At 59.7% G+C, this 27,943-nt stretch overlaps 1 protein-coding gene across 1 annotated transcript; it reads left to right on the top strand.

Moving 5' to 3' along the window:
* Window positions 1-1,899: 1,899 nt before the first annotated feature.
* LOC311221763 (helicase SRCAP-like) lies at window positions 1,900-27,703 on the top strand (the record flags this gene model as incomplete). Its single annotated transcript, XM_084307151.1, is given in 18 exon segments — window positions 1,900-1,987; window positions 1,990-2,075; window positions 4,424-4,583; window positions 4,586-4,608; window positions 7,105-7,245; window positions 9,184-9,373; window positions 11,284-11,411; window positions 11,518-11,593; window positions 13,426-13,515; window positions 15,622-15,717; window positions 16,857-17,038; window positions 17,040-17,174; window positions 17,265-17,442; window positions 20,429-20,565; window positions 22,142-22,311; window positions 24,780-24,972; window positions 27,150-27,286; window positions 27,372-27,703. Coding segments are annotated over 18 exon segments (2,542 nt in total), but the record flags the coding sequence as incomplete, so codon positions are not given.
* Window positions 27,704-27,943: the final 240 nt, after the last annotated feature.

The following is a 27,943-nucleotide window of genomic DNA, read 5'->3' as shown; positions in this document are numbered from 1 at the left end:
CCCAGAGCCCCCACAGCCCCCCCAAATCCCACTTAATCCCACCTAATCCCCCCATAGCCCCCCCAAATCTCCCCATAACTCCCCCCAAAACCCCCATAGCCCCCCCCCATGTCCCCCGTAGGCCCCCCCAAATCCCACTTAATCCCACCTAATCCCTCCATAGCCCCCCAAATCCCACCTAATCCTCCAAAATCCCCCCGTAGCTCCCCCAAATCCCACCTAATCCCCCTATAGCCCCCCCAAATCCCATTTAATCACCCTATAGCCCCCCAAATCTCTCGCCAAATCCTACCTGATGCCCCCCAGACCCCTATAACTCCCTCCAAACCCCCCATAGCCCCCCCAAATCTCCCTGAAATCCTACCCGATTCCCCCCAAATCCCCCCAAAATCCCACCTGATCCCCCTCAAATCCCCGTAACTCCCCCCATGTCCTCCATAGCCCCCCCCAAATCCACCTAATCTCCCCATACCTCCCTAAATCTCCCCATAATTCCCCCCAAATCCCCATAGCCCCCCCAGATCTCCCCAAAATCCCACCTGAACCCCCCCAAATCCCCATAACTCCCCCCATGTCCCCCACAGCCCCCCCCAAATCCCACTTAATCCCACCTAATCCCTCCATTAGCCCCCCCAAATCCCACCTGATCCTCCCCAAACCCCCATAACTCCCTCCAAATCCCACCTAATCCTCCCAAATCTCCCCCATAGCCCCCCCAAATCCCACCTAATCCCCCTATAGCCCCCCCAAATCCCATCTAATTGCCCTATAGCCCCCCAAATCGCCCCCAAATCCCACCTGATCGCCCCCAATACCCCCATAACTCCCCCCATGTCCCCCACAGGCCCCCCCCAAATCCCACTTAATCCCACCTAATCCCCCCATAGCCCCCCAAATCCCACCTAATCCCTCCCAAATCTCCCCCATAGCCCCCCCAAATCCCATCTAATTGCCCTATAGCCCCCGAAATCTCCCCAAAATCCCACCCGATCTGCCCTAAATCCCCCCAAAATCCCACCTGATCCCCCCAAATCCCCATAACTCCCCCCATGTCCCCCATAGGCCCCCCCCAAATCCCACTTAATCCCACCTAATCCCCCATAGCCCCCCCAATCTCACCTAATCCTCCCAAATCTCCCCATTAGCCCCCCCAAATCTCACCTAATCCCCCTATAGCCCCCCCAAATCCCATCTAATCGCCCTAAAGCCCCCCAAATCGCCCCCAAATCCCACCTGTTGCCCCCCCAGACCCCCATAGCCCCCCCCCAAATCACCTAATCCCTCATAGGCCCCCCCCAAAATCCACCCCATCCCCCCCAAACCCCATAACTCCCCCCGTGTCCCACATAGGCCCCCCAAATCCCACTTAATCCCACCTAATCCCTCCACAGCCCCCCCCAAATCTCCTCAAATCCCACCTGATCCCCATCTAATCCCCCCATAACCCCCCCAAATCCCATCTAATCCCCCCATAGTCCCACCTGATCCCCCCCAGACCCCATAACTCCCCCCAATCCCCCCATAGCCCCCCCAAATCTCCCTGAAATCCCACCTGATCTCCCTCAACCCCCCCATAGCCCCCCCAAATCTCCCCATAGCCCCTCAAATCTCCCCAAAATCCCACCTGATGCCCCCCAGCCCCCCATAACTCCCCCCAATCTCCCCATAGCCCCTCAAATCTCCCCAAAATCCCACCTGATGCCCCCCAGCCCCCCCTAACTTCCCCCAAATCTCCCCCAAATCCCACTTGATCCTCCCCAAACCTCCCCCAGCGCCCCGTAACCCCCCCAAATCCCACCTAAACCCCCCAGATCCCTCCCAACTCCCCCCAAACCTCCCCAAAATCCCCCCGGGAGCCCCCCCTGACCCCCCCGTGTCCCGCAGCTCCCCGCAGGCAGAATGACGGGCAGCAACCCGGTGTCCCCCGCCTCCTCGGGCTCCCCCGGCAGCGTCTCGCCCCCCCCCGCCCTCCTCCCCCGCCGCCCCCTCCCGGCCCGATGGCCCCCCCGGCCCCCCCCGAGCCCCCCAGCCTCTGGGACAAGACCCACGCCGAGATCGCCGAGCAGGCCAAGCATGTGAGCGATGCCTTTTTGGGGTCGATTCCGGGGTTTTGGGGTCAATTCTGGGGGTCTTGGGGAAATTCCGGGGATTTGGGGTTGATTCTGGGATTTTGGTGTCGATTCAAGGGGATTTGGGGTTGGTTCTGGGGGTTTGGGGTGGATTCCGGAGGGTTTGGGGTCAGTTCCGGGGGGTTTGGGGTCGATTCCAGGGGATTTGGGGTTGATCCCGGAGGGTTTGGGGCCGATCCCGGGATTTTGGTGTTGATTCAGGGGGGTTTGGGGTCGATTCCAGGGTGTTTGGGGTCGATTCTGGGGGTTTTGGGGTGGATTCCGGGATTTTGGGGTTGATCCCAAGGGCTTTGGGGTCGATCCTGGAGCTTTGGGGGTCGGTTCCGGGGTTTTAGGGTTGATTTTGGAGGTTTTGGGGTCGATTCTGGGGGTTTTGGGGTGGGCTCAACCTTATAATAGACAGTGGAGAATCTCTGCTCTAATAGGGGTGGGTTGGGGGGAGGATCAGGGTGACAAAGGGGGGCTTTTGGGGGACTTTTAGGGGGTTTTGAGCGATAAATGGGGCTGGTGGGACCCTATAGAAAGCCCTATAGATTTTTTTCAGGGGTTTGGGGGGAGTTTTGGGGGATTTAGGGGGGGTTTGGGGGGGGATTTAGGGGGGTTTTGCGGGATTTAGGGGGTTTGGGGGAATTTTGGGGGGGGATTTAGGGGGTTTAGGGGTTGGCTCAAGCTTATAGCAGCCAGCTGAGAATCTGTGCTCCAACCTGGGTCTGGTTTTGGGGGAAAAATGGGGGATTTGGGGTAAGTTTAGGGGGTTTGGGGTGGTAAGTGGGGTTGCTCAGCCCTGTAGTAGGGCTCAGAGGAGGTCTGGCCCTACATGGGCCTCGTTTTGGGGGAATTTAGGGGAGAACTGGGAGCAACAGGAAATCAGCAGGGCATGGGGGGGCTTTAGGGGCACTTGGGGGGGCTTTGGGGTTGATTTGGGGGGGTTCTGGGAGGATTTGGGGTGGGCTTTGGGGGCACTTTGGGGGGTTTGGAGGGATTTAGGGTGGTTTTGGGGGCATACAGAGTGAGTTTTGGGATGTTTTAAGGTGGCTTTGGAGCATTTTGGGGTGGCTTTGGAGGATTTGGGGTAGTTTTGGGAGGATTTGGGGTGGCTTGGGGGGTATTTAGGGAGATTTTTGAAGGATTTAGGGTTGTTTTGGGGTGCTTTAAGGTGGTTTTAGAGGCATTTAGAGGAATTTTTTGAGGATTTGGGTTGGCTTAGGGATATTTAGGGGGATATTTGAGGGATTTAAGGTCGGTTTTGGGGGCATATGGAGTGGGTTTGGGGATGTTTTAAGGCTTTGGAGGAGTTGGGGTGGCCTGGGGCTATTTAGGGGAATTTTTGAGGAGTTCGGGTGGCTTTGGGGTGCTTTAGGGTGGTTTTGGGTGCATACAGAGTGGGTTTTGGGAGGTTTTAAGGTGGCTTTGGAGCATTTAGAGCGCCACTGGGTGGCTTTGGGGTGGCTTTGGAGGATTTGGGGTGGCTTGGAGGTATTTAGGGGGATTTTTGAGGGATGTAGGGTAGTTTTGGGGGCATATAGAGTGGGTTTTTGGAGGTTTTGGGGTGGCTTTGGAGTTTTTGGGGTGGTTTGGGGAGGAATTGATGGGGTTTGGGGAGGATTTGGGGTGGCTTTGGGGGTATTTAGGGGGATTTTGGAGTGCTTTGGGGTGGTTTTGGGAGGCATTTAGAGGGATGTTTTGAGGATTTGGGGTGGCTTTGGGGGTATTTGGGAGAATTTTTGAGGGAGCTAGGGTGGCTTTGGGGTATTTAGGGGATTTTTGAGGGATGTAGGGTAGTTTTGGGGGCATATAGAGTGGCTTTTTGGAGGATTTGGCGGGGTTTGGGGAGGTTTTGGGGTGGCTTTGAGGAATTGGGAGGACTTGGTGGGGTTTGGGGAGGATTTGGGGTCGTTTGGGGAGGAATTGGGAGGATTTGGTGGGTTTGGGGAGGATTTGGGGTGGTTTGGGGAGGATTTGGGGTGGCTTTGGGAGTATGTAGGGCTATTTTTGAGGGATTTAGTGTAGTTTTGGGTGCATACAGGGTGACTTTGGGGTGGCTTGGGGATATTTAGGGGATTTCTTGAGGGATTTAGTGTGGTTTTGGGGAATTTTTGGGAGGCTTTGGGTAGCTTGGCGATATTTAGGGGATTTCTTGAGGGATTTAGGTCCTTTTTGGGGAGGTTTTGGGCGCACAGAGTGTTCTTTTTGCGGTTTGAAAGTGCTTTGAGGAGCCTTTGTGCTGCCCGGGGAGCCTTTGGGCTATTTCGGGGTGCTTTTGGGATCGGGGCCGTGACTTTGGGGCCGCGCAGGAGGCGGAGGTGGAGCACCGCGTGGCCGAGATGAAGCGCGAGGGCTTCTGGTCGCTGCGGCGCCTGCCCAAGGTGCCCGAACCGGCGCGCCCGAAGGTGCACTGGGACTACCTCTGCGAGGAGATGCAGTGGCTGGCCGCGGACTTCGCCCAGGAGCGCCGCTGAAGCGCGGCGTGGCCCGCAAGGTGCGTCCCGACCCTATAACCGGGGGGGTTTGGGGGTCGTTGGGGGGTTGGGGCGGTCCTAGAAGGGGTTGGGGGGGAAGCTGGGAGGGGGTTGGGGGTGAATTGTTCACTGTGAGGGTTGGTGGAGAAGGTCTGGGGGCGTCTAGGAGGGGGTTTGGGGTCATTTGGGGTTGGTTCAATCCTATAATGGCCACTGGAAAAGCTCTGGGGATGTCTAGGAGGGGTTTTGGGGTCATTTGGGGTTGGATTTGGCCCTATAAGGGTTGATGGAGAAGGTCTCGGAGGCATCTAGGAGGGGTTTTGGGGTTGGTTGAACCCTATAATGGCCACTGGAGAAGGTCTGGGGGTGTCTAGAGGGGTTTTGGGGGACGTCTGGGGTTGGGTCGGCCCTATAAGGGTTGGTGGAGAAGCTCTGGGGGCTATCTAGGAGGGGTTTTGAGGTCATTTGGGGTTGGATTTGGCCCTATAAGGGTTGGTGGAGAAGGTCTGGAGGCATCTAAGAAGGTTTTTAGGGTCATTTGGGGTTGATTATTCCCTATAATGGCCACTGGAGAAGGTCTGGGGGCATCTAAGAGGGGTTTTGGGGTCATTTGGGGTTGGGTCGGCCCTATAAGGGTTGGTGGAGAAGCTCTGGGGGCATCTAGGAGGGGTTTTGGGGTCATTTGGGGTTGGATTTGGCCCTATAAGGGTTGGGAGAGAAGCTGGGAGGGGGTTGGGGGTGGGGTGTTCACTGTGAGGGTTGGTGGAGAAGGTCTGGGGGCGTCTAGGAGGGGGTTTGGGAACATTTGGGGTTGGTTCAATCCTATAAGGGTTGGTGGAGGAGCTCTTTTTGGCATCTAGGAGGGGTTTTGGGTAGATTAACCCTATAACGGCCACTGGAGAAGGTCTGGGGGCATCTAAGAAGGGTTTTGGGGTCATTTGGGGTTGGGTCGGCCCTATAAGGGTTGAAGCTGTGGGGGCATGTAAGAGGGGTTTTGGGGTCATTTGGGGTTGGTTCAATCCTATAATGGCCACTGGAAAAGCTCTGGGGATGTCTAGGAGGGGTTTTGGGGTCATTTGGGGTTGGATTTGGCCCTATAAGGGTTGATGGAGAAGGTCTGGAGGCATCTAGGAGGGGTTTTGGGGTTGGTTGAACCCTATAATGGCCACTGGAGAAGGTCTGGGGTGGTGGGGTCTAGGAGGGTTTTGGGGGACGTCTGGGGTTGGGTCGGCCCTATAAGGGTTGGTGGAGAAGCTCTGGGGGCATCTAGGAGGGGTTTTGAGGTCATTTGGGGTTGGATTTGGCCCTATAAGGGTTGGTGGAGAAGGTCTGGAGGCATCTAAGAAGGTTTTTAGGGTCATTTGGGGTTGATTATTCCCTATAATGGCCACTGGAGAAGGTCTGGGGGCATCTAAGAGGGGTTTTGGGGTCATTTGGGGTTGGGTCGGCCCTATAAGGGTTGGTGGAGAAGCTCTGGGGGCATCTAGGAGGGGTTTTGGGGTCATTTGGGGTTGGATTTGGCCCTATAAGGGTTGGGAGAGAAGCTGGGAGGGGGTTGGGGGTGGGGTGTTCACTGTGAGGGTTGGTGGAGAAGGTCTGGGGGCGTCTAGGAGGGGGTTTGGGAACATTTGGGGTTGGTTCAATCCTATAAGGGTTGGTGGAGGAGCTCTTTTGGCATCTAGGAGGGGTTTTGGGGTAGATTAACCCTATAACGGCCACTGGAGAAGGTCTGGGGGCATCTAAGAAGGGTTTTGGGGTCATTTGGGGTTGGGTCGGCCCTATAAGGGTTGGTGGAGAAGCTGTGGGGGCATGTAAGAGGGGTTTTGGGGTCATTTGGGGTTGGGTTTGGTCCTATAAGGGTTGGTGGAGAAGCTCTGTTGGCATCTAAGAGGGGTTTTGGGGTTGATTATTCCCTATAATGGTTGGTGGAGAAGCTTTGGGGGCATCTAAGAAGGGTTTTAGGGTTGGTTATTCCCTATAATGGCCACTGGGGAAGGTCTGGGGGCATCTAAGAGGGGTTTTGGGGTTGATAATTCCCTATAATGGCCGCTGGAGAAGCTCTGGGGGCGTCTAGGAGGGGTTTTGGGGTCATTTGGGGTTGGGTTTGGCCCTATAAGGGTTGGGGAGGAAGCTGGGAGGGGGTTGGGGGTGGGGTGTTACCTATAATGGCCACTGGAGAAGGTCTGGGGGTGTCTAGGAGGGGTTTTGGGGTACGTCTGGGGTTGGGTCAGCCCTATAAGGGTTGGTGGAGAAGCTCTGGGGGCATCTAGGAGGGGTTTTGGGGTAGATTAACCCTATAACGGCCACTGGAGCCGCTCTGGTGGCATCTGGGAGGGGTTTTGGGGACATTTGGGGTCATTTCAGCCCTATAACTCTTCCCGGCGAGCTCTGGTGCCATCTGGGGCGTCTTTGGGGCCGCGCCCTTGGGCTCCCCGAGGTCGCGCGCTCCTGGGGCGGCTTCGGGTGTCCCGGGGGTGCCCGTGTGGGGCTCCCCCCACCCATGGGTGCCCCCGCAGGTGGTGCGGATGGTGATGAGGCACCACGAGGAGCAGCGGCAGAAGGAGGAGCGGGCCAAGAGGGAGGAGCAGGCCAAGCTGCGCCGCGTGGCCGCCGCCATCGCCAAGGAGGTCAAGCAGTTCTGGAGCAACGTGGAGAAGGTGCGTGGCTACCAAGCGCCTCTGGGTGGCTACCAGGTGGCTACCGAGTGGCTACCAGCTCTCGGGGGACCTCCTGGGTGTCCTTCTCGCCCTGGTGGCCACCCACAGCCAGAGGGCACCCAGCGGGGCTCGGCGGCACCTCCCCAAGCACCCGTGGGCTACCAACGTCCTCGAGGTGGCCACCATGCCCTGGGCACCCACGGGTGCTCAGCACCGTGTCCCCAACCCCGTTTTGGGCCATTGAGGCTTTTGAGGGGCCAGGAACTTTTCTGGGTGGCCACCACCCCTTGGAGCACCTTAGTGGGCTACCAAACCATCTCGGTGGCCACCACCCTCTTCTGGTTCGCCCCGCGCCCAACTGGCCTGGCCACCAAACAGTGGTGGTTGGCCACAGTGGCCGTTGGGTGCTCCTGGTGGCCCTTGGGTGCCCGTTGGGTGCCCTTGGTGGCCATTGGGTGCTCCTCGTGGCCCTTGGGTTGCCATTGGGTGCCCTTGGTGGCCCTTAGGATGCCGTTGGGTGCCCCCGGTGCCCATTGGGTGCCCCCAGTGGCCATTGGGTGGCCCTTGGGTTGCCGTTGGGTGCTCTTGGTGGCCACTGGGTGCCCGTTGGGTGCCCACGGTGGCCGTTGGGGTGATGTTGGGTGCTCCTGGTGGCCATTGGGTGCCCACGATGGCTGTTGGGTGCCCCCAGTGGCCCTTGGGTGCCCGTTGGGTGCCCACGATGGCTGTTGGGTGCCCTTGGGTGCCCTGGGTGGCCCTTGGGTTGATGTTGGGTGCCCTTGATGGCCATTGGGTGCCTGTTGGGTGCCCTTGGGTGCTCTTGGTGCCTCTTGGGTGGCCGTTGAGTTGACATTGGGTGCCCTGGGTGGCTGTTGGGTGCCCTTGGTGGCCCTTGGGTGCCTCTCGGGTGGCTGTTGGGTGCCCTTGGTGGCCCTTGGGTGCCTGTTGGGTGCCCTTGGTGGCCATTGGGTGCTCCTGGTGGCCATTGGGTGCCCTTGGTGGCCCTTGGGTTGATGTTGGGTGCCCTTGATGGCCATTGGGTGCCTGTTGGGTGCCCTTGGGTGGCCTTGGTGCCCCTTGGGTGGCCATTGAGTTGACATTGTGTGCCCTGGGTGCCTCTTGGGTGCCCTTGGTGGCCCTTGGGTGCCTGTTGGGTGCCCTTGGTGGCCCTTGGGTTCCTCTTGGGTGCCCTTGGTGGCCCTTGGGTGCCCTTGCTGGCCCTTGGGTTGATGTTGGGTGCCCTTGATGGCCATTGGGTGCCTGTTGGGTGGCCGTTGGGTGCCCTTGGTGCCCCTTGGGTGCCCATTGAGTTGACATTGGGTGCCCTGGGTGGCCCTTGGGTGCCTCTTGGGTGCCCTTGGTGGCCCTTGGGTGCCTCTTGGGGGCCCTTGGGTGCCCTTGGTGGCCCTTGGGTGCCTGTTGGGTGCCCTTGGTGGCCATTGGGTGCTCCTGGTGGCCCTTGGGTTGATGTTGGGTGCCCTTGATGGCCATTGGGTGCCTGTTGGGTGGCCGTTGGGTGCCCTTGGTGCCCCTTGGGTGCCCATTGAGTTGACATTGGGTGCCCTGGGTGGCCCTTGGGTGCCTCTTGGGTGCCCTTGGTGGCCCTTGGGTGCCTCTTGGGGGCCCTTGGGTGCCCTTGGTGGCCCTTGGGTTGACTTTGGGTGCCCTTGGTGGCTCTTGGGTGCCTCTTGGGTGCCCTTGGTGGCCCTTGGGTGCCTGTTGGGTGCCCTTGGTGGCCCTTGGGTGCCTGTTGGGTGCCCTTGGTGGCCCTTGGGTGCCTCTTGGGTGGCCGTTGGGTGCCCTTGGTGACCCTCGCGTGCCTCTTGGGTGCCCTTGTCGGCCCTTGGTGGCCCTCGCGTTGCCGTTGGGTGCCCGCTGGGCGTCCCGCCGGGCTCCCTGGTGGGCCGGGCGCGCTGACAGCACCCTTGGGTGCGGCAGGTGGTGCAGTTCAAGCAGCAGTCGCGGCTGGAGGAGAAGCGCAAGAAGGCGCTGGACCTGCAGCTGGACTTCATCGTGGGGCAGACCGAGAAGTACTCCGACCTGCTCAGCCGCAGCCTCAACGCCCCCCGAGCACCCACGGGTGCCCCCCGGCACCGCCCCGCCCCCGCCGCCCGCGAGGAGGACGAGGGTGGGTGCTGGGAAGGGGGGTGAGGGGCGCCCTGGGGCGGTGGGAGGGGGAGGAATGGGGGAAAATGGGGACGAGGGGCACCCTGGGGTGGGGGGGGGTGGGGATATGGGGGGGTGAGGGACATCCTGGGGTGCTGGGGGTGGAGAAATTGGGAAAAGGGGCACCCAAGGGTGCTGAGGATGGGAATATATGGGAGTGGGGGCACCCTGGGGTGCTGGGGGTGGGGATATGGGGGGGTAGGGGGCACCTAAGGGTGCTGGGGGGGGAGAAATGGGGGGTGAGGGGCACCCAAGGGTGCTGAGGATGGGAATATGGGAGGGTGAGGGGCACCCAAGGGTGCTGGAAGTGGGGATATGGGGGCGTGGGGGGCACCCTGGGGTGCTGGGGGGGGGACATATGGGAGGTGAGGGGCACCCAAGGGTGCTGGGGGGGGGAGAAATGGGGAGTGAGGGGCACCCAAGGGTGCTGAGGATGGGAATATGGGGGGGTGGGGGGCACCCTAGAGTGGTGGGGGTGGGGATATGGGGGTTAGGGGGCACCCTGGGGTGCTGGGGAGGAGAAATGGGGGGTGAGGAGCACCCTGGGGATGGGGATATGGGAGGGTGAGGGGCACCTAAGGGTGCTGGGGTGGGGAGAAAAGGAGGGTGAAGGGCACCCAAGGGTGCTGAGGATGGGAATATGGGGGGGTGAGGGGCACCCAAGGGTGCTGGAAGTGGGGATATGGGGGGGGGTGAGGGGCACCCTGGGGTGCTGGGGGGGAGAAATGGGGGCTGAGGGGCACCCAAGGGTGCTGAGGATGGGAAAATGGGGGGGGTGAGGGGCACCCAAGAGTGCTGGAAGTGGGGATATGGGGGGGGTGGGGGGCACCCTGGGGTGCTGGGGGGGAGAAATGGGGGGTGAGGGGCACCCAAGGGTGCTGAGGATGGGAATATGGGAGGGTGAGGGGCACCCAAGGGTGCTGGAAGTGGGAATATGGGAGGGTGAGGGGCACCCAAGGGTGCTGGAAGTGGGGATATGGGGGGGTGGGGGGCACCCAAGGGTGCTGAGGATGGGAAAATGGGGGGGTGGGGGGCACCCTAGGGTGGAGGGGGTGGGGATATGGGGGTTAGGGGGCACCCTGGGGTGCTGGGGATATGGTAGGGTGAGGGGCACCTGAGGGTGCTGGAGGGGGAGAAATTGGGAAAAGGGGCACCCAAGGGTGCTGGGGTGGGGAGAAAAGGAGGGTGAAGGGCACCCAAGGGTGCTGAGGATGGAGATATGCGGGAGAAATGGGGGTGAGGGGCACCCATGGGTGCTGGGGATGGGGACTAATAAGGAGAAACAGGGCTGGGGGGCACCCAGGGGTGCTGATAATGGGGCTATGGGGGAGAAACAGGGATAAGGGGCACCCAAGGGTGCTGGGATGGGGAGAAATTGGGAAAAGGGGCACCCAGGGGTGTAGAGAATGGGGACAAATGGGGACAAATTGGGACCAGGGGCACCCAAGGGTGCTGAGAATGGGAAATATGGAGGAGAAATGGGGACGAGGAGCACCCAAGGGTGCTGGGGATGGGGCTATAGGGGAGAAATAGGGACAAGGGGCACCCAAGGGTGTAGAGAATGGGGACAAATCGGGACCAGGGGCACCCAAGGGTGCTGGGGATGGGGAATACGGAGGAGAAACGGGGATGAGGAGCACCCAAGGGTGCTGGGGACGGGGACAGACAGACGGGGGGCACCCAAGGGTGCTGGGCCAGGTCCCAGGGGCACCGCGACCACCACCCCACCCCCCATCCTGCTGCCGGGGGGTGTCTCCCAAGCACCCCCCACGGGTCCCAGCTCCCACCCAAGGGTCCCAGCTCCCACCCAAGGGTGCCGGGCGCCACCCAAGGGTGCCGGGCGCCACCCAAGGGTGCTGCCCCCCCCTCCAGACGGGGCCGTGGAGCCGCAGGAGCCGTCGGACGACGAGGCCACGCTGGCGCGGCGCCGCGAGCTGGAGCTGCTCAAGCGCGAGGGGGAGCAGCCCCTCGGGGAGCTGCTGCGCTCCCTGCCCCCAAAGGTGACCCCAAAACCCCCCAAATTGTCCCCAAAACCTCCCCGGTGTCCCCAAACCCCCCCAAAATGTCCCCAAGCCCCTCGTCACCTCCTCTCCCCCCCCCCTCCAGGCGCTGCTGCGCAGGGACAAGCGGCCCTGGGAGCCCCGCGAGGACGACGAGGAGTTCGCCGCCGAGGATGAGGAGGGTGAGGGGGGGGGGGTTTGGGGTCGGGGGGCTGGTTTTTGGGGTCAGGGGGCTCGGTTTTGGGGTCTGGGGCCTTGTTTTTGGGTGCTGGGGGCTCGTTTTTGGGGTCCATGACCTGGTTTTGGGGGTCTGGGGCTTCTCTTTTGGGGTCTGACATCTGTTATGAGGGGGCTGGGGGTTGATTTGGGGGTCTGGGACCAAGTTTTTGGGGTCTGTGACCTGTTTTTTGGGGTCTGGGATCTACTTTTGGGGGTCTGGGGCCTGTTTTTTGGGGTCTGACATCTGTTATGAGGAGGCTGGGGGCTTATTTGGGGGGTCTGGGGCCTTCTTTTTGGGGTCCGAGACCTATTTTTTGGGGTCTAACATAATATGAGGGGTCCGGGGCCTGGTTTTTGGGGTCCGGGGGCTCTCTTTTGGGGTCTGGGGCCTGGTTTTTGGGTGCTGGGGGCTCGTTTTTGGGGTCCATGACCTGGTTTTTGGGGTGTGGGGCTTCTCTTTTGGGGTCTGACATATTATGAGGGGTCTGGGGCCTCGTTTTTGGGGTCTGGGGTCTGGTATTGGGGGTCTGGGGCCTCGTTTTTGGGGTCTAGGACCTACTTTTTGGGGTCTTGACATACTATGAAGGGACTGGGGCCTGGTTTTTGGGGTCTGTGGCCTCTTTTTGGGGTCTGACATCTGTTATGAGAAGGCTGGGGGTTGATTTTGGGGTTTGGGATCTACTTTTTGGGGTCTGTGACCTGGTTTTTGGGGTCTGGGATCTACTTTTTGGGATCTGACACATTATGAGGGGTCTGGGCCCTGTTTTTTGGGGTCTGGGCCCTGTTTTTTGGGGTCTGGGGCCTGGTTTTGGGGGTCTGAGGCCTCGTTTTTGGGGTCTGACATTATTATGAGGAGCCTGGGGGTTGATTGGGGGGCTCTGGGGCCTCATTTTTGGGGTCAGGAGCCTCTCTTTTGGGGTCTGACATCTATTATAAGGAGGCTGGGGGTTGATTTTGGGGTCTGGGGACTTGCTTTTTGGGGTCTAGGGTCTACTTTTTGGGGTCTGGGCCTATTTTTTGGGGTCTGACATATATCATGAGGGGTCTGGGGGTGGCTTTTGGGGTCTGGGACCCATCCTGGGGGGCTGGGGCCTGTGTTTTGGGGCCTGACAGCTAATTTTTGGGGTCTGGGGCCTCTTTTTTGGGGGGGTTGGGACTTGCTTTGGGGGTCTGGCACCCACCAGAGGGGTCTGGGGCCAGGTTTTTGGGGTCTGGGGCCAGGTTTTTGGGGTCTGGGGCCAGGTTTTTGGGGTCTGACATCTTGTTTGGGGGGATTGGGACCTGCTTTTGGGGTCTGGCGCCTGATTTGGGGCTCAGGAACTCCTTTTTGGGGACAGAAACTTGTTTTTTGGGGTCAGGAACTTGTTTTTGGGGTCAGGAACTCGTTTTTGGGGTCAGGGACTTGTTTTTTTGGGGTCAGGAACTCGTTTTTGGGGTCAGGAACTCGTTTTTGGGGTCAGGAGCTCATTTTTTGGGGTCAGCAACTCGTTTTCTGGGATAGAAACTCATTTTTTGGGGTCAGGAACTCGTTTTTGGGGTCGGGAACTCATTTTTTTGGGCTCAGGAGCTCGTTTTTGGGGTCAGGAGCTCGTTTTTTGGGGTCAGGAGCTCGTTTTTTGGGCTCAGGAGCTCGTTTTTTGGGGTCAGGAACTCGTTTTTGGGCTCAGGAGCTCATTTTTTGGTGTCGGCGAGCCATTTTTTTTGCAATCCGGGCCCTTCTTTTGGCCTCGGGGTCTTACTTTTTGGGGTCAGGACCCCACTTTTTGGGTTTTTTTTCCCCCCCCCCAACCCGTAGGCGAGGACGAGGAGGAGACGATCGCGGCGCAGGAGCGGCTGGAGGGCGACGTGGACCACCAGCAGGAGCTGGACGACCTGGCCCGCGAGGGTAGGAGCAGCACCCTTGGGTGCCCCCAGGGCCCCCCCCCAGCACCCTTGGGTGCCCCCCGCACCTTCACAGACCCCCGCCCGCCCCCCCCGGGCCCGGGTTTGGTAGCCGGTGCGCACAGCGAGCGCCCACGGCCCCGCGGCACGGCCACGGGGAGTGGCCAGCGGGGCCTGGGGACACGGGGACACGGGGGGGGGGGGACAGGGGGACACGGGGGGGGATGGGGACACACGTGGGGACAGGAGAAGGGACATGGGGACACGTGGGGGGGATGGGGGGAGACAGAAGGGACACGGGGATGTGTGGGGGACATGAAAAGGGACATGGGGACAATGTGGGGGGGACATGGGGACACAGGGGGGATGGGGACACATGTGGGGACATGAGAAGGGACATGGGGACATGAAAAGGGACATGGGGACACATGGGGGGGACAGAAGGGACATAGGGACACCTGTGGGGACATGAGAAGGGATATGGGGACACATGGGGGGGACAGGAGGGACATGGGGACACCTGTGGGGACATGAAAAGGGACATGGGGACACATGGGGGGGACAGGAGGGACATGGGGACACTTGGGGACATGAGAAGGGACATGGGGACATGTGGGGACAGGGACAGGTGGGGGGGGACAGGAGGGACGTAGGGACATGGGGACACGGGGGACATGGGGACATATAGGGGGGATAGGGACACACATGGGGACATGAAAAGGGACATGGGGACACGTGGGGGGGGACAGGAGGGACATAGGGACACCTGTGGGGACATGAGAAGGGACATGGGGACATGTGGGGGGGATGGGGACACACGTGGGGACATGAAAAGGGACATGGGGACATGAGGGGGGGACAGAAGGGACATGGGGACATGTAGGGGGGATAGGGACACACATGGGGACATGAGAAGGGACATGGGGACGTGTGGGGACAGGAGAAGGGACATGGGGACATGGGGGGGGACAGAGGGGACATGGGGGGGGATGGGGACACACGTGGGGACAGGAGAAGGGACATGGGGAGAATGGGGGTGGGACATGGGGACATGTGGGGGGGACATGGGGACACATGGGGGGGGACAGGAGGGACATGGGGACACCTGTGGGGACATGAGAAGGGACATGGGGACACATGGGGGGGACAGAAGGGACATGGGGACACCTTTGGGGAGGTGTGACAAGGGGTGTGGGGACGTGGGGGGGACAAAAGGGACATAGGGACACCTGTGGGGACAGGAGAAGGGACATGGGGACATGGGGGGGGGACAGAGGGGACATGGGGGGGGATGGGGACACACGTGGGGAAAGAAGGGACATGGGGACATGGGGGGGGACAAGAAGGGACATGGGGACACCTGTGGGGACATGGGGACACGGGTGGGGACAGGAGAAGGGACATGGGGACATGTAGGGGGGATAGGGAGACACATGGGGACATGAAAAGGGACATGGGGACACATGGGGGGGACAGGAGGGACATGGGGACACTTGGGGACATGAGAAAGGACATGGGGACATGTGGGGACAGGGACAGGAGGGACATGGGGATATGTGGGGGGGATGGGGACACGTGGGGACATGAGAAGGGACATGGGGACACGGGGGGACATGAAAAGGGGCATGGGGACACGTGGGGGGGGACAGAGGGGACATGGGGACATGTAGGGGGGATGGGGACACACATGGGGACGTGAAAAGGGACATTGGGACACGTGGGGGGGACACGGGGGGGGACAGGAGGGACATGGGGACATGAGACACAAGGACATGGGGACACGGGGGGGGGACAGAAAAGGACATGGGGACATGTGGGGTTCGTGGGGACATGAGGAGGGACACAAGGACCTGGGGACACACATGGGGACATGAGAAAGGACATGTGGGGACATGGGGACACGAGGAGGGACACGGGGGGGACAGAAAAGGACACGGGGACACAGGACAGGGGAACATGAGAAGGGACAGGGGGACGTGGGGGGGACATGGGGACACGGAGGGGCCCCTTGGGGACACGGAAGGGACATGGGGACACGGAGGGGACACGGGGACACAGAAGGGACCCTTGGGGACACGGAGGGGACCGAGTGCCACGCGTGTCCCCGCAGGCGCGCTGCCGATGGAGGAGCTGCTGCAGCAGTACGCCGGCGCCTTCGCCGACTCCGACTGCGACTCCCCGCGGGGCGCCAGCAGCACCCGCTCGGGTAGGGGCACCCCTGGGTGCTGGGGGGGCCTTGGGTGCTGGAGGGCCACCCTTGGGTGCTGGAGGGCCACCATTAGGTGCTGGAGGGCCACCATTAGGTGCTATAGGGCCACCCTTGGGTGCCATAGGGTCTTTTCTGGTCCTATATGGACACCACAGGGCCACCCTTGGGTGCCATAGGGTGTTCTCCGGACATGTATGGACACTATAGGGCCACCCTGGGGTGCTGGAGGGCCACCCTTGGGTGCCATAGGGTCTGCTCTGGTCCCATATGGCCACCATAGGGCCACCCTTGGGTGCTGGAGGGCCACCATTACGTACTGGAGGGCCACCCTTGGGTGCCATAGGGTCTTTTTTGGTGCTGTATGGCCACCATAGGGCCACCCTTGGGTGCTGGAGGGCCACCCTTGGGTGCCATGGGGTCTTTTCTGGTCCCATCTGGCCACCATAGGGCCACCCTTGGGTGCCAGAGGGTGTTCTCCGGACATATATGGACACCATAGGGCCACCCTTGGGTGCTGGAGGGCCACCATTAGGTGCTGGAGGGCCACCCTTGGGTGCCATAGGGTCTTTTCTGGTCCTATATGGCCACCATGGGGTCACCCCTAGGTGCTGTAGGGTCCTGTTTAGTACCATATGGGAGCAATAGGGCCACCCTTGGGTGCTATAGGGTCTTACCTCATGCTACGTGTATATTGTAGGGTCACCCTTGGGTGCCATAGGGTCTTCCCTGGTGCCCTATGGCCACCATAGGGCCACCCCTGGGTGCTCTAGGGTCTGCTCTGGTCCTGTATGGGCACCATAGGGACACCCTTGGGTGCTCTAGGGCCACCCTTGGGTGCCATAGGGTTTTTTCTGGTGCTGTATGGCCACCGCAGGGCCACCCTTAGGTGCTATAGGGCCAACCCTGGGTGCCACAGGGCCTGCTTTTACGCTGTATGGACCCCATAGGGCACCCTCGGGTGCCATAGGGTCTGCTCTGGTCCTATATGGGCACCATAGGGCCACCCTTGGGTGCTATAGGGAGGTCCTAGGGTCCCAGATTGCCCCTTATAGGTGCTATAGGATCCCCTATAGGTGTTGTAGGGCCCCTTAGAGGTGCTGTAGGCACCCATGGGTGCCCCCCCCCACCCCCCGCAGATTCCCCGGCGGCCGACAGCGACGAGGAAGAGGAGGAGGAGGAAGAAGACGACGAAGAGGAGGACGAAGAGGAGGAGGAGGACGAGGAGGAGGAGGAAGAAGAGGAGGAAGAAGAGGAAGAAGACGACGAGGCCGAAGCCCCCCAGCCCCCCCCCCGCCCCCGAAGCCTCCTCCCCGGCCGCGGGCGCCCAGGAGCACCCCGGGGGGCCCCCACCCACCGCCCCCCCGGCGCCCCCCGCCCCCAAAAAAGAGATCACCGACATCGCCGCCGCCGCCGAGAGCCTCCAGCCCAAGGGCTACACCTTGGCCACCACCCAGGTGCCCCCCCCCAGACTCCCCCATCCCCCCAGCACCCGTGGGTGCGGCCGGGCCCCAGTTTTGGGGCGTTTTGACCCGTTTTTGGGACAGGTGAAGACGCCCATCCCGCACCTGCTGCGGGGGACGCTGCGGGAGTACCAGCACATCGGGCTGGACTGGCTGGTCACCATGTACGAGAAGAAGCTCAACGGCATCCTGGCCGACGAGATGGGGCTGGGCAAGACCATCCAGACCATCTCCCTGCTCGCCCACCTGGCCTGCGAGAAGGGTGAGGGGCACCCAAGGGTGCAGGGGGGGCGCCTACCCACTGGGACGGGGCGTTTTGGGGTAGTTTGGGGGATTTGGCAGGGTTGCGTTGAGGTAGGTCAAAGTTGGGTTGGGCTTTGGTGGGGTTCTAGGGTTTATTGAGGAACACTTTGAGCACCCTTGGGTGCTCTAGGGTCTTCGGGGGGTCTTTGTAGGGTGTTTGCGGTCTATCGAGGTGCTCGTTGAGCACCCTTGGGTGCTTTGGGGTCTTCGTACAGTCTTTGTAGGGTCTTTGGGGTCCATCTGGGTAGGCTTTGAGCACCCTTGGGTGCTCTGGGGTCTTCGTAGGGTCTTTTGGGGTCCATGTAGGTAGGCTTTGAGCACCTTTGGGTGCTCTAGGATCTTCGTAGGGTCTTTGTAGGGTCTTTGGGGTCTATCTAAGTAGGCTTCGAGCACCCTTGGGTGCTCTGGGGTCTTCAGAAGGTCTTCAGGACCTTTCTCGGTACTTTTAGAGCACCTTTGGGTGCTCTAGGGTCTTTGTAGGGTCTTTGGGGTCCATCTTGGTACACTTTGAGCACCCTTGGGTGCTCTAGGATCTTCGTAGGGTCTTTGTAGGGTCTTTGGGGTCTATCGAGGTACACTTTGAGCACCCTTGGGTGCTTTGGGGTCTTCATACGGTCCTTGTAGGGTCTGTGGGGTCCACCTCAGTACGCTTTGAGCACCCTTGGGTGTTCTAGGGTCTTCATAGGGTATTTGGGATCTATCGAGGTACACTTTGAGCACCCTTGGGTGCTCTGGGGTCTTTGTAGGGTCTTTGGGGTCCATCTTGGTACACTTTGAGCACCCTTGGGTGCTCTAGGATCTCTGTAGGGTCTTTTGGGGTCCATCTAAGTAGGCTTTGAGCACCCTTGGGTGCTTTGGAGTCTTCGTAAGGTCTTTGTAGGATCTTTGGTGTCCATCTGGGTAGGCTTTGAGCACCCTTGGGTGCTCTAGGATCTTTGTAGGGTCTTTGGGGTCTATCTAGGTAGGCTTCAAGCACCCTTGGGTGCTGTGGGGTCTTCATAGGGTCTTCAGGGTCTATGTAGGTGCTCATTGAGCACCCTTGGGTGCTCTGGGGTCTTTGTAGGGTCTTCAAAACCCATCTCAGTGCTCCTTGGGCACCCTTGGGGTTGGCCAAAGCCACCCAGACCATCTCCCTGCTCGCCCACCTGGCCTGCGAGAAGGGTGAGGGGCACCCAAGGGTGCAGGGGGGGTGTCTCCCACCGGGGCTGGTTCCAGGGTTGATGTTTTGGGGGAGTTTGGGGGATTTGGCGGGGTTGCGTTGAGGTAGGTCAAGGTTGGGTTGGGCTTTGGTGGGGCTCTGGGGTCTATTTGGGTAGGCTTTGAGCACCCTTGGGTGCTCTGGGGTCTTTGTAGGGTCTTTGTAGGGTCTTTGGGGTCCATCTTGGTACACTTTGAGCACCCTTGGGTGCTCTGGGGTCTTTGTAGGGTCTTCAGGGTCTATGTAGGTGCTCGTTGAGCACCCTTGGGTGCTTTGGGGTCTTTGTACGGTCTTCATAGGCTCTTTGGGGCCATCTCGGTACACTTTGAGCACCCTTGGGTGCTCTAGGGTCTTTGGAGGGTCTTTGTAGGGTCTTTGGTGTCTATCGAGGTACACTTTGAGCACCCTTGGGTGCTCTGGGGTCTTCGTAGGGTCTTTGTAGGGTCTTTGGGGTCTATCAAGGTGCTTGTTGAGCACCCTTGGGTGCTTTGGGGTCTTCGTACAGTCTTTGTAGGGTCTTTGGGGTCCATCTGGGTAGGCTTTGAGCACCCTTGGGTGCTCTGGGGTCTTCATAGGGTCTTTGGGGTCCATCTAAGTACACTTTGAGCACCCAAACCCCCCCCAAATTCCTTCAAAACCCCCCCAATTCCCACTCAACCCCCCCCCAACCCCCCTCCTAAACCCTCCCCAAATTCCCCCCAACCCCCCCAAATCCCCCCCAAAACCCCTCCAAATTCCCTAATTCCCCCCCAATTCCCCCTCAACCCCCCTCCAAATCCCCCCCAACCCCCCCCCCAAATCCCCCCATCCCCTCCCCAATTCCCCCAAATTCCCCCCAACCCCCCCCAATTCTCCCCCAAACCCCCCAAATCCCCCCATACCCCCCCAACCCTCCCCAAATGCCCCCCAAACCCCCCCAATTCTTCCCCAAAACCCCCCAAATTCCGTCCAAGCCCCCCCAATTCCCCTCCAAATCCCCCCCAAACCCCTCCAAAACCCCTCCAAATCTCCTCTAATTCTTCCCCAACCCCCCCCAAACCACCCCCAATCCCCCCCAACCCTCCCCAAACCCCCCCAATTCTTCCCCAAAACCCCCCAAATCCCCCCAAACCCCCTGCAAACCCCCCCCAATTCTTCCCCAACCCCCCCAAATTACCCCCCCATTCTCCCCAATCCCCCCCAAACCCCTCCAACCCCCCTCCAAACCCCCCCAATTCTTCCCCAACCCCCCCAAATCCCCCCAAATTACCCCCCAATTCTCCCCAAACCCCTCCAAAACCCCTCCAAATCCCCCCCAATTCTTCCCCAAAACCCCCCAAATCCCCCCAAACCCCCTGCAAACCCCCCCAATTCTTCCCCAACCCCCCCAAATTACCCCCCAATTCTCCCCAATCCCCCCCAAAACCCCTCCAAATCCCCCCCAATTCTTCCCCAACCCCCCCCAAACCCCCTCCAGATCCCCCCAAACCCCCCCAATTTTCCCCCAAATCCCCCCAAACCCCCCCAATTCTCCCCTAAACCTCCCCCAATCCCCCCAACCCCCCCCCAAATTACCCCCCAATTCTCCCCAAGCCCCCCCAAACCCCTCCAAAACCCCTCAAAACCCCCCCCAATTCCCCTCCAACCCCCCCCAAACCCCCTCCAAATCCCCCCAAACCCCCCCAATTCTCCCCCAAACCCCCCCAAACCCCCCCAAATCCCCCCCAAACCCCCCCCCCACCCCCTTTCTGACGCCGCCCCCCCGCAGGCAGCTGGGGCCCCCACCTCATCATCGTGCCCACCAGCGTGATGCTCAACTGGGAGATGGAGCTGAAGCGCTGGTGCCCGGCCTTCAAGATCCTCACCTACTACGGGGCGCAGAAGGAGCGCCGCCTCAAGCGCCAGGTCAGCCCCCCCGGTGTTAATTAACCCCCCCCCGGTGTTAATTAACCCCCCCCGGTGTTAATTAACCCTGTTATAAAAGGGATAGGAAGGAATAGAGGCGAGCAAACGGCGCCGGGGGTCTCCGCTCCGCCGGGGCGCACCCCGGGGTCCATCCAGCAGCTGATTTTGATGCTCCTAGATTAACACATATTAATTACCACTCATTAAAAGAAATTAATTATGATAATTAGCCAGCCCCTCCTGCTGGAGCATGCGCAGAAGTCTCCGGGGGTCCCTTTTGGGGGTCTCTCGTGCTGAAGGCTCGGAGTCTTCCTCTCCCCTTCGCGCTCCTTTGGCACCGGGCTGAGTTTATCGGACGTTTTCTTGCAGGATTGGGAGGGTCTGGGGGCAGATTTGGGGTGGATTAGGGGTTGGAGGGGGATTTGGGGGTGTCTCGGGGGGATTTGGGGCCTTTCGGGGGTCGGATTTGGGCTTTTGGGGTGGATTTGGGGCCTTTTGGGGGATCAGATTTGGCCTTTTGGGGTGGATTTGGGGCCTTTTGGGGTGGATTTGGGGCCTTTTGGGGTGGATTTGGGGCCTTTGGGGGTCAGATTTGGGGTTTTGGGGTGGATTTGGGGCCTTTTGGGGGTCAGATTTGGGCTTTTGGGGTGGATTTGGGGCCTTTGGGGGTCAGATTTGGGGTTTTCGGTGGATTTGGGGCCTTTGGGGGGTCAGATTTGGGGTTTTGCGGTGGATTTGGGGCCTTTTGGGGGTCAGATTTGGGCTTTTGGGGTGGATTTGGGGTTTTGGGGTGGGTTTGGGGCCTTTTGGGGGTCAGATTTGGGCTTTTGGGGTGGATTTGGGCTTTTGGGATGGATTTGGGGCCTTTTGGGGGGTCAGATTTGGGTTTTTGGGGTGGATTTGGGGCCTTTTGGGGTGGATTTGGGGTTTTGGGGTGGATTTGGGGCCTTTTGGGGGGTCAGATTTGGGCTTTTGGAGTGGATTTGGGGCCTTTTGGGGGGTCAGAGATTTCTGTTTTGGGGGTGAGATTTGGGGCTCGGGGGCTGGATTTGTGGGGTTTCGGGTGGGATTTGTGTTTTGGGGGTCAGATTTGGGCTTTTGGGGGCTGGATCTTCAGCTTTTTGGGAGGGATTTGAGGGATTTGAGCCTTTGGGGCAGTTTGGGGGCCGATTTGGGGCCTTTTTGGGGTCTGCAAACCCCAAAACCAGCTTTCTTATTGCCACTTCACCAGGAATTAAAGCATTCTTCCCCAGCCGTTCACAGTCACACCTAGAGCAGCCTTAAATTAATCTCGAAGAAGCCAAAAAAAAAAAAAAAAAGGCCGTAACTGTTAGAAATAGAATAACAAAAACATAAATTTCCTAAATTTTGGGGGTAATTTCTAAAGATTTGGTTAACGGACTGGAAGGAGGGGGAGGCTGGGACGCGTCGTGTCTGCGTGGTTCAAGAATTAAATCCCCAGGGGCAGAGAGAGGATTGGAACAGAAATTGCTCTTTCTGACGCGAATTGTTAAAACGTGTTAAAATTGTTAAAAAAACGTTAAAACCTTCCTCCAAACCCCGTTTTTCCCCCCAGGGCTGGACCAAACCCAACGCCTTCCACGTCTGCATCACGTCCTACAAGCTGGTGCTGCAGGACCACCAGGCGTTCCGGCGCAAGAACTGGAAGTACCTCATCCTGGACGAGGCGCAGAACATCAAGAACTTCAAGTCCCAGCGCTGGCAGTCCCTGCTCAACTTCAACAGGTCCGGGAGGGGGCGACCTGGGGGGGTTTGGGGGGGGGTCTCGGGGGGGTTTGGGGGGGCTTGGAGGGGGTTTGGGGGGTCTCGGGGGGATTTTGGGGCACCTAAGGGGGGTTTGGAGGTATCTAAGGAGGGTTTTGGGGCACCTAAGGGGGGTTTGGAGGCATCTAAGGGGCTTTGACGGCATCTTCTGGGGGTTTGGAGGGGTCTCAGGGGGGTTTGGGGGGGCTTGGAGGGGGTTTGGGGGGGTCTCAGGGGGATTTGGGGGAGTCTCAGGGGGGTTTGGGGGGGCTTGGAGTGGGTTTGGGGGGGTCTCAGGGGGATTTGGGGGGATCTCAGGGGGATTTGGGGGGGCTTGGAGGGGGTTTGGGGGGGTCTCAGGGGGGTTTGGGGGAGTCTAAGGGGGGTTTGGAGGTATCTAAGGAGGGTTTTGGGGCACCTAAGGGGGGTTTGGAGGCATCTAAGGGGCTTTGACGGCATCTTCTGGGGGTTTGGAGGGGTCTCAGGGGGGTTTGGGGGGCTTGGAGGGGGTTTGGGGCGGCTTGGAGGGGGTTTGGGGGGGTCTCAGGGGGTTTGGGGGGGCTCGGAGGGGGTTTGGGGGGGTCTCAGGGGGGTTTGGGGGGGCTTGGAGGGGTTTGGGGGGGCTTGGAGTGGGTTTGGGGGGGTCTCAGGGGGGTTTGGGGGGGTCTCAGGGGTTTGGGGGAGTCTAAGGGGGGTTTGGGGGAGCTTGGAGGGGGTTTGGGGGGGTCTCAGGGGGATTTGGGGGAGTCTAAGGGGGGTTTGGAGGTATCTAAGGAGGGTTTGGGGGCACCTAAGGGGGGGGTTGAGGGGGTCTCAGGGGGGGTTGGGGGGGTCTCAGGGGGGTTTGGGGGAGTCTAAGGGGGGTTTGGAGGTATCTAAGGAGGGTTTTGGGGCACCTAAGGGGGGGTTGGGGGGGTCTCAGGGGGGTTTGGGGGAGTCTCAGGGGGGTTTGGGGGTATCTAAGGGGCCTTTGGAGGCATCTAAGGGGGGGTTTGGGGGGCTCTTTGGGGATTTGGGGGCATCTTAGGGGGGTTTGGGGGCATCTAGGGGGGGTTGAGGGGGTCTCGGGGGGGTTTGGGGGGGTCTCAGGGGGATTTGGGGGGGCTTGGAGGGAGTTTGGGGGAGTCTCAGGGGGGTTTTGGGGGTATCTAAGGGGCCTTTGGAGGCATCTAAGGGGGGTTTGGGGGGGTCTAAGGGGGCTTTGGAGGCACCTCAGGGGGGTCTGGGAGCACCTTGGGGTGCTTTGGGGACACCCCAAAAACCTGGGGGGGGCACCCCTAATATCGGGGGGGCTCCTTTGGGACACCTTAAACCCCCTCCCCCCCAAGACCTTTGAGGTCCCCCCTGTCATTTTTAGGCCCCCCCTCTTCTTTTAGGGTCCCCCCCTTAACATTAGGGTCCCCCCTCCATATCAGGGACCCCCTAAATATTTTGGGGACCCCCCCTTCCACCCCCAAACCCCCCCCGGGGAGCCCCCCAAACCCCCTCCCCATTCTCCCTTCTCCCTTCAGCCTCTCCCCTACAACTTCAGCCTCTCCCCTATAACTTTGGGCTCTCCCCTATAACTTTGGGGTCTCCCCTACAATTTTGGGACCCCCCCAAGCGTCCAAATTTTTGGGGGGCCCCCCCTTCCACCCCAAAACCCCCCCGGGGAGCCCCCCACCTCCATCCCCAACCCCCCTCTCCATTCTCCCCTCTCCCTTCAGCATCTCCCCTACAACTTCAGCCTCTCCCCTATACCTTTGGGGTCTCCCTATAATTTTGGGGCCTCCCCAAGTGTTGAAATTTTTGGGGTGCCCCCCATTACACCCCAAAACCCCCCGGGGAGCCCCCCCACCCCATCTCCAAACCCCCCTCTCCTCCTCCCTGTGCTCCCGCTCTCCTTTCAGCGCCTCCCCTATAACTTTGGGCTCTCCCCTACAATTTTGGGCTCTCCCCTACAACTTCAGCCTCTCCCCTATAACTTTGGGCTCTCCCCTACAATTTCGGGACCCCCCCAAGTGCCCAAATTTTTTGGGGTGCCCCCCCTTCCACCCCAAAACCCCCCCCGGGGAGCCCCCCCTCTCCATTCTCCCCTCTCCTTTCAGCACCTCCCCTACAACTTTGGGCTCTCCCCTACAACTTCAGCCTCTCCCCTATACCTTTGGGCTTTCCCCTATAACTTTGGGGTCTCCCCTACAATTTCGGGACCCCCCCCAAGTGCCCAAATTTTTTTGGGGGCCCCCCCTTCCACCCCAAACCCCCCCCCGGGGAGCCCTTCTCCATTCTCCCCTCTCCCTTCAGCATCTCCCCTACAACTTCAGCCTCTCCCCTATAACTTTAGGCTCTCCCCTACAACTTTGTGCTCTCCCCTATAATTTCGGGACCCCCCCCCAGCGCCGAAAATTTTTGGGGGCCCCCCCAAAAGCCTGACCAGGTCCCGGCTTGGGGGGGGGGCTCGTTCTCCGCAGCCAGCGGCGGCTGCTGCTGACGGGGACGCCGCTGCAGAACAGCCTGATGGAGCTGTGGTCGCTGATGCACTTCCTCATGCCCCACGTCTTCCAGTCCCACCGCGAGTTCAAGGAGTGGTTCTCCAACCCCCTCACCGGCATGATCGAGGGCAGCCAGGAGTACAACGACGGGCTGGTCAAGCGCCTGCATAAGGTGGGGGGGTTTTGGGGGGGGGTTTATGGGGTTTTGGGGGGTTTTAGGGGGTTTTATGGGGTTTTGGGGTGAGGGGATGGGAAGGAAGGAGGTGAGTTTAAGAAAAAGAGGGGAGATGTGGAGAGGTGGAGGCACCAAATTCATCGTGATCCCAGTTTTGGGGTGTAGTTGGTCAAGGGTAAGTGGGTTTTGGGGTTTTATAGAGTATGGGATTGTCTGTTTTGGGGTTTTGAGGGGTTTTAGGGGGTTTTGGGGTGAGGGGGGTGGGAAGGGAGGTGGTGGGTTTAGGGAGAAAGAGGGGGGAGAGGTGGAGGCACACGATTCATTGTAATTCCTGTTTTGGGTGTAGATGATCAAAGGTAAGAGGGTTTTGGGGTTTTATACAATATGGGGAATGTCTATTTGGGGTTTTAGGGGTCTTTGGGGGTTTTATGGGGTTTTGGGGTGAGGGGATGGGAAGGAAGGAGGTGGGTTTAAGGAGAGAGGGGAGTTCTCCAACCCCCTCACCGGCATGATCGAGGGCAGCCAGGAGTACAACGACGGGCTGGTCAAGCGCCTGCATAAGGTGGGGGGGTTTTATGGGGTTTTGGGGGGTTTTTAGGGGGTTTTGGGGGATTTTAGGGGGTTTGAGACTGAGAGGATGGAAGGAAGGAGGTGAGTTTAAGGAAAAAGAGGGGAGATGTGGAGAGGTGGAGGCACCAAATTCATCGTGATCCCAGTTTTGGGGTGTAGTTGGTTAAGGGTAAGTGGGTTTTGGGGTTTTATAGAGTATGGGATTGTCTGTTTTGGGGTTTTGAGGGGTTTTAGGGGGTTTTGGGGTGAGGGGGTGGGAAGGGAGGTGGTGGGTTTAAAGAGAAAGAGGGGAGATGTGGAGAGGTGGAGGCACACAATTCATCGTGATCCCCCTTTAGGGGTGCAGCTGAGTCAGGGTAAGTGGGTTTTGGGGTTTTTATTGAATCTAGGAATGTGTATTTGGGGTTTTGGGGGGTTTTAGGGGGTTTTATGGGGTTTGGGACTGAGAAGATGGGAAGGAAGGAGGTGAGTTTAAGAAAAAGAGGGGAGATGTGGAGAGGTGGAGGCACCAAATTCATTGTAATTCCTGTTTTGGGGTGTAGTTGGTCAAGGTAAGTGGGTTTTGGGGTTTTATACAATATGGGGAATGTCTATTTGGGGTTTTAGGGGTCTTTGGGGGGTTTTATGGGGTTTTGGGGTGAGAGGATGGGAAGGAAGGAGGTGGGTTTAAGGAGAAAGAGAGGGGAGTTCTCCAACCCCCTCACCGGCATGATCGAGGGCAGCCAGGAGTACAACGACGGGCTGGTCAAGCGCCTGCATAAGGTGGGGGGGTTTTATGGGGTTTTGGGGGTTTTTATGGGGTTTTGGGGGGTTTTTAGGGGGTTTTGGGGTGAGGGGGTGGTGGGTTTAAGGAGAAAGAGGGGGGAGATATGGAGAGGTGGAGGCACCAAATTCATCGTGATCCCCCTTTAGGGGTGCAGCTGAGTCAGGGTAAGTGGATTTTGGGGTTTTATTGAATCTAGGAATGTGTATTTGGGTTTTGGGGGGTTTTAGGGGGTTTTATGGGGTTTGGGACTGAGAAGGTGGGAAGGAAGGAGGTGAGTTTAAGGAAAAAGAGGGGAGATGTGGAGAGGTGGAGGCACCAAATTCATCGTGATCCCAGTTTTGGGGTGTAGTTGGTCAAGGTAAGTGGGTTTTGGGTTTTTATTGAATCTAGGAATGTGTATTTGGGGTTTTGGGGGGTTTTAGGGAGGTTTAGGGGGTTTTGGGGTGAGGGGGTGGGAACAAAAGTGTTGGGTTGAGGCAAAATAGAGGGGAAATAACAGAGGTGGAGGCACCAAATTCGTTGTAATCCCCTTTTTGGGGTGCGGCGCCACCAGATTTGGGGTCCCCTTACCCCCAGGCCCCTTTTTGGGGCGAGACAACCCTTTTTGAGGCGCGAGACGACCCTTTTTGCGTTGAGACAACCCTTTTTTGGGTGAGAAAAGCCTGTTTTGGGGGACCCCAACCCCATTTTGGCATCCGGGCCACCGGAGCCGAGCCCAACGCCGCGCTCTTCTCCCTTCGCACCCAGCTCTCCGCGAGCGCGTTTTTTTCCCCTAAACCCTTCAAATCCGGGTTTTTTCCCCTAAAACGAAGCTTGCTCTCCATTGGCCGCCCCGCAGGTGCTCCGCCCCTTCCTGCTGCGCCGCCTGAAGGTGGACGTGGAGAAGCAGATGCCCAAGAAGTACGAGCACGTCCTCAAGTGCCGCCTCTCCAAGCGCCAGCGCTACCTCTACGACGACTTCATGGGGCAAGCCAGGTTGGGCGCCCCCTCCCCCAAATTTCGGGTCCCTCCCCTTTGTCCCCAAGGGCTGTCCCCTCACCCTTTCGGTGTCCCCAAACAGCACCAAGGCCACCCTGGCCAGCGGGCACTTCATGAGCGTGATCAACGTGCTGATGCAGCTGCGCAAGGTGTGCAACCACCCCGACCTCTTCGAGCCGCGGCCCGTCCACTCGCCCCTGGTCACCGAGGGCATCTGCTTCGTCACCGCCTCCCTCGTGCTGCGCGCCCTCGACCCCGACCCCTTCAAGGTGACACCGCCGCGGGGACCTCGGTGGGGTGGGGCGGGGGACATCGGGGTGGTGGCACCGCCCGACGACACCGACGCCGGCTTTCCAGGGCGGTTTTGGGGTTGTCGGGAGGTGGTCGCGCCCCTCGAGGTCTTGGTGATGAAGGGTAGGGGGTGTAGGAGGGACATGAGGTGACACGGGGCCACCGCCTTGGTGCCACCGCCCCCCACGGCCACCCCCACACCCATTTGGTGGCCATTTGGGGCCACGAGGACACAACGACAGTGGGCGAGCTCTTCTTGGCCAAACTCTTCTTGGCCAAACTCTTCTTGGCCAACTTTCTCTTGGCCAAAGTCACCCCCCAAGGCCACCACCTTGGTGTCACCACCCCCCACGGCCACCCCCA

This window comes from Netta rufina, assembly GCF_964035555.1.
Source record: "Netta rufina genome assembly, contig: SCAFFOLD_122, whole genome shotgun sequence".
Taxonomy (NCBI): Eukaryota; Metazoa; Chordata; class Aves; order Anseriformes; family Anatidae; genus Netta; species Netta rufina.
This window is presented reverse-complemented; position numbering and strand designations above follow the sequence as displayed.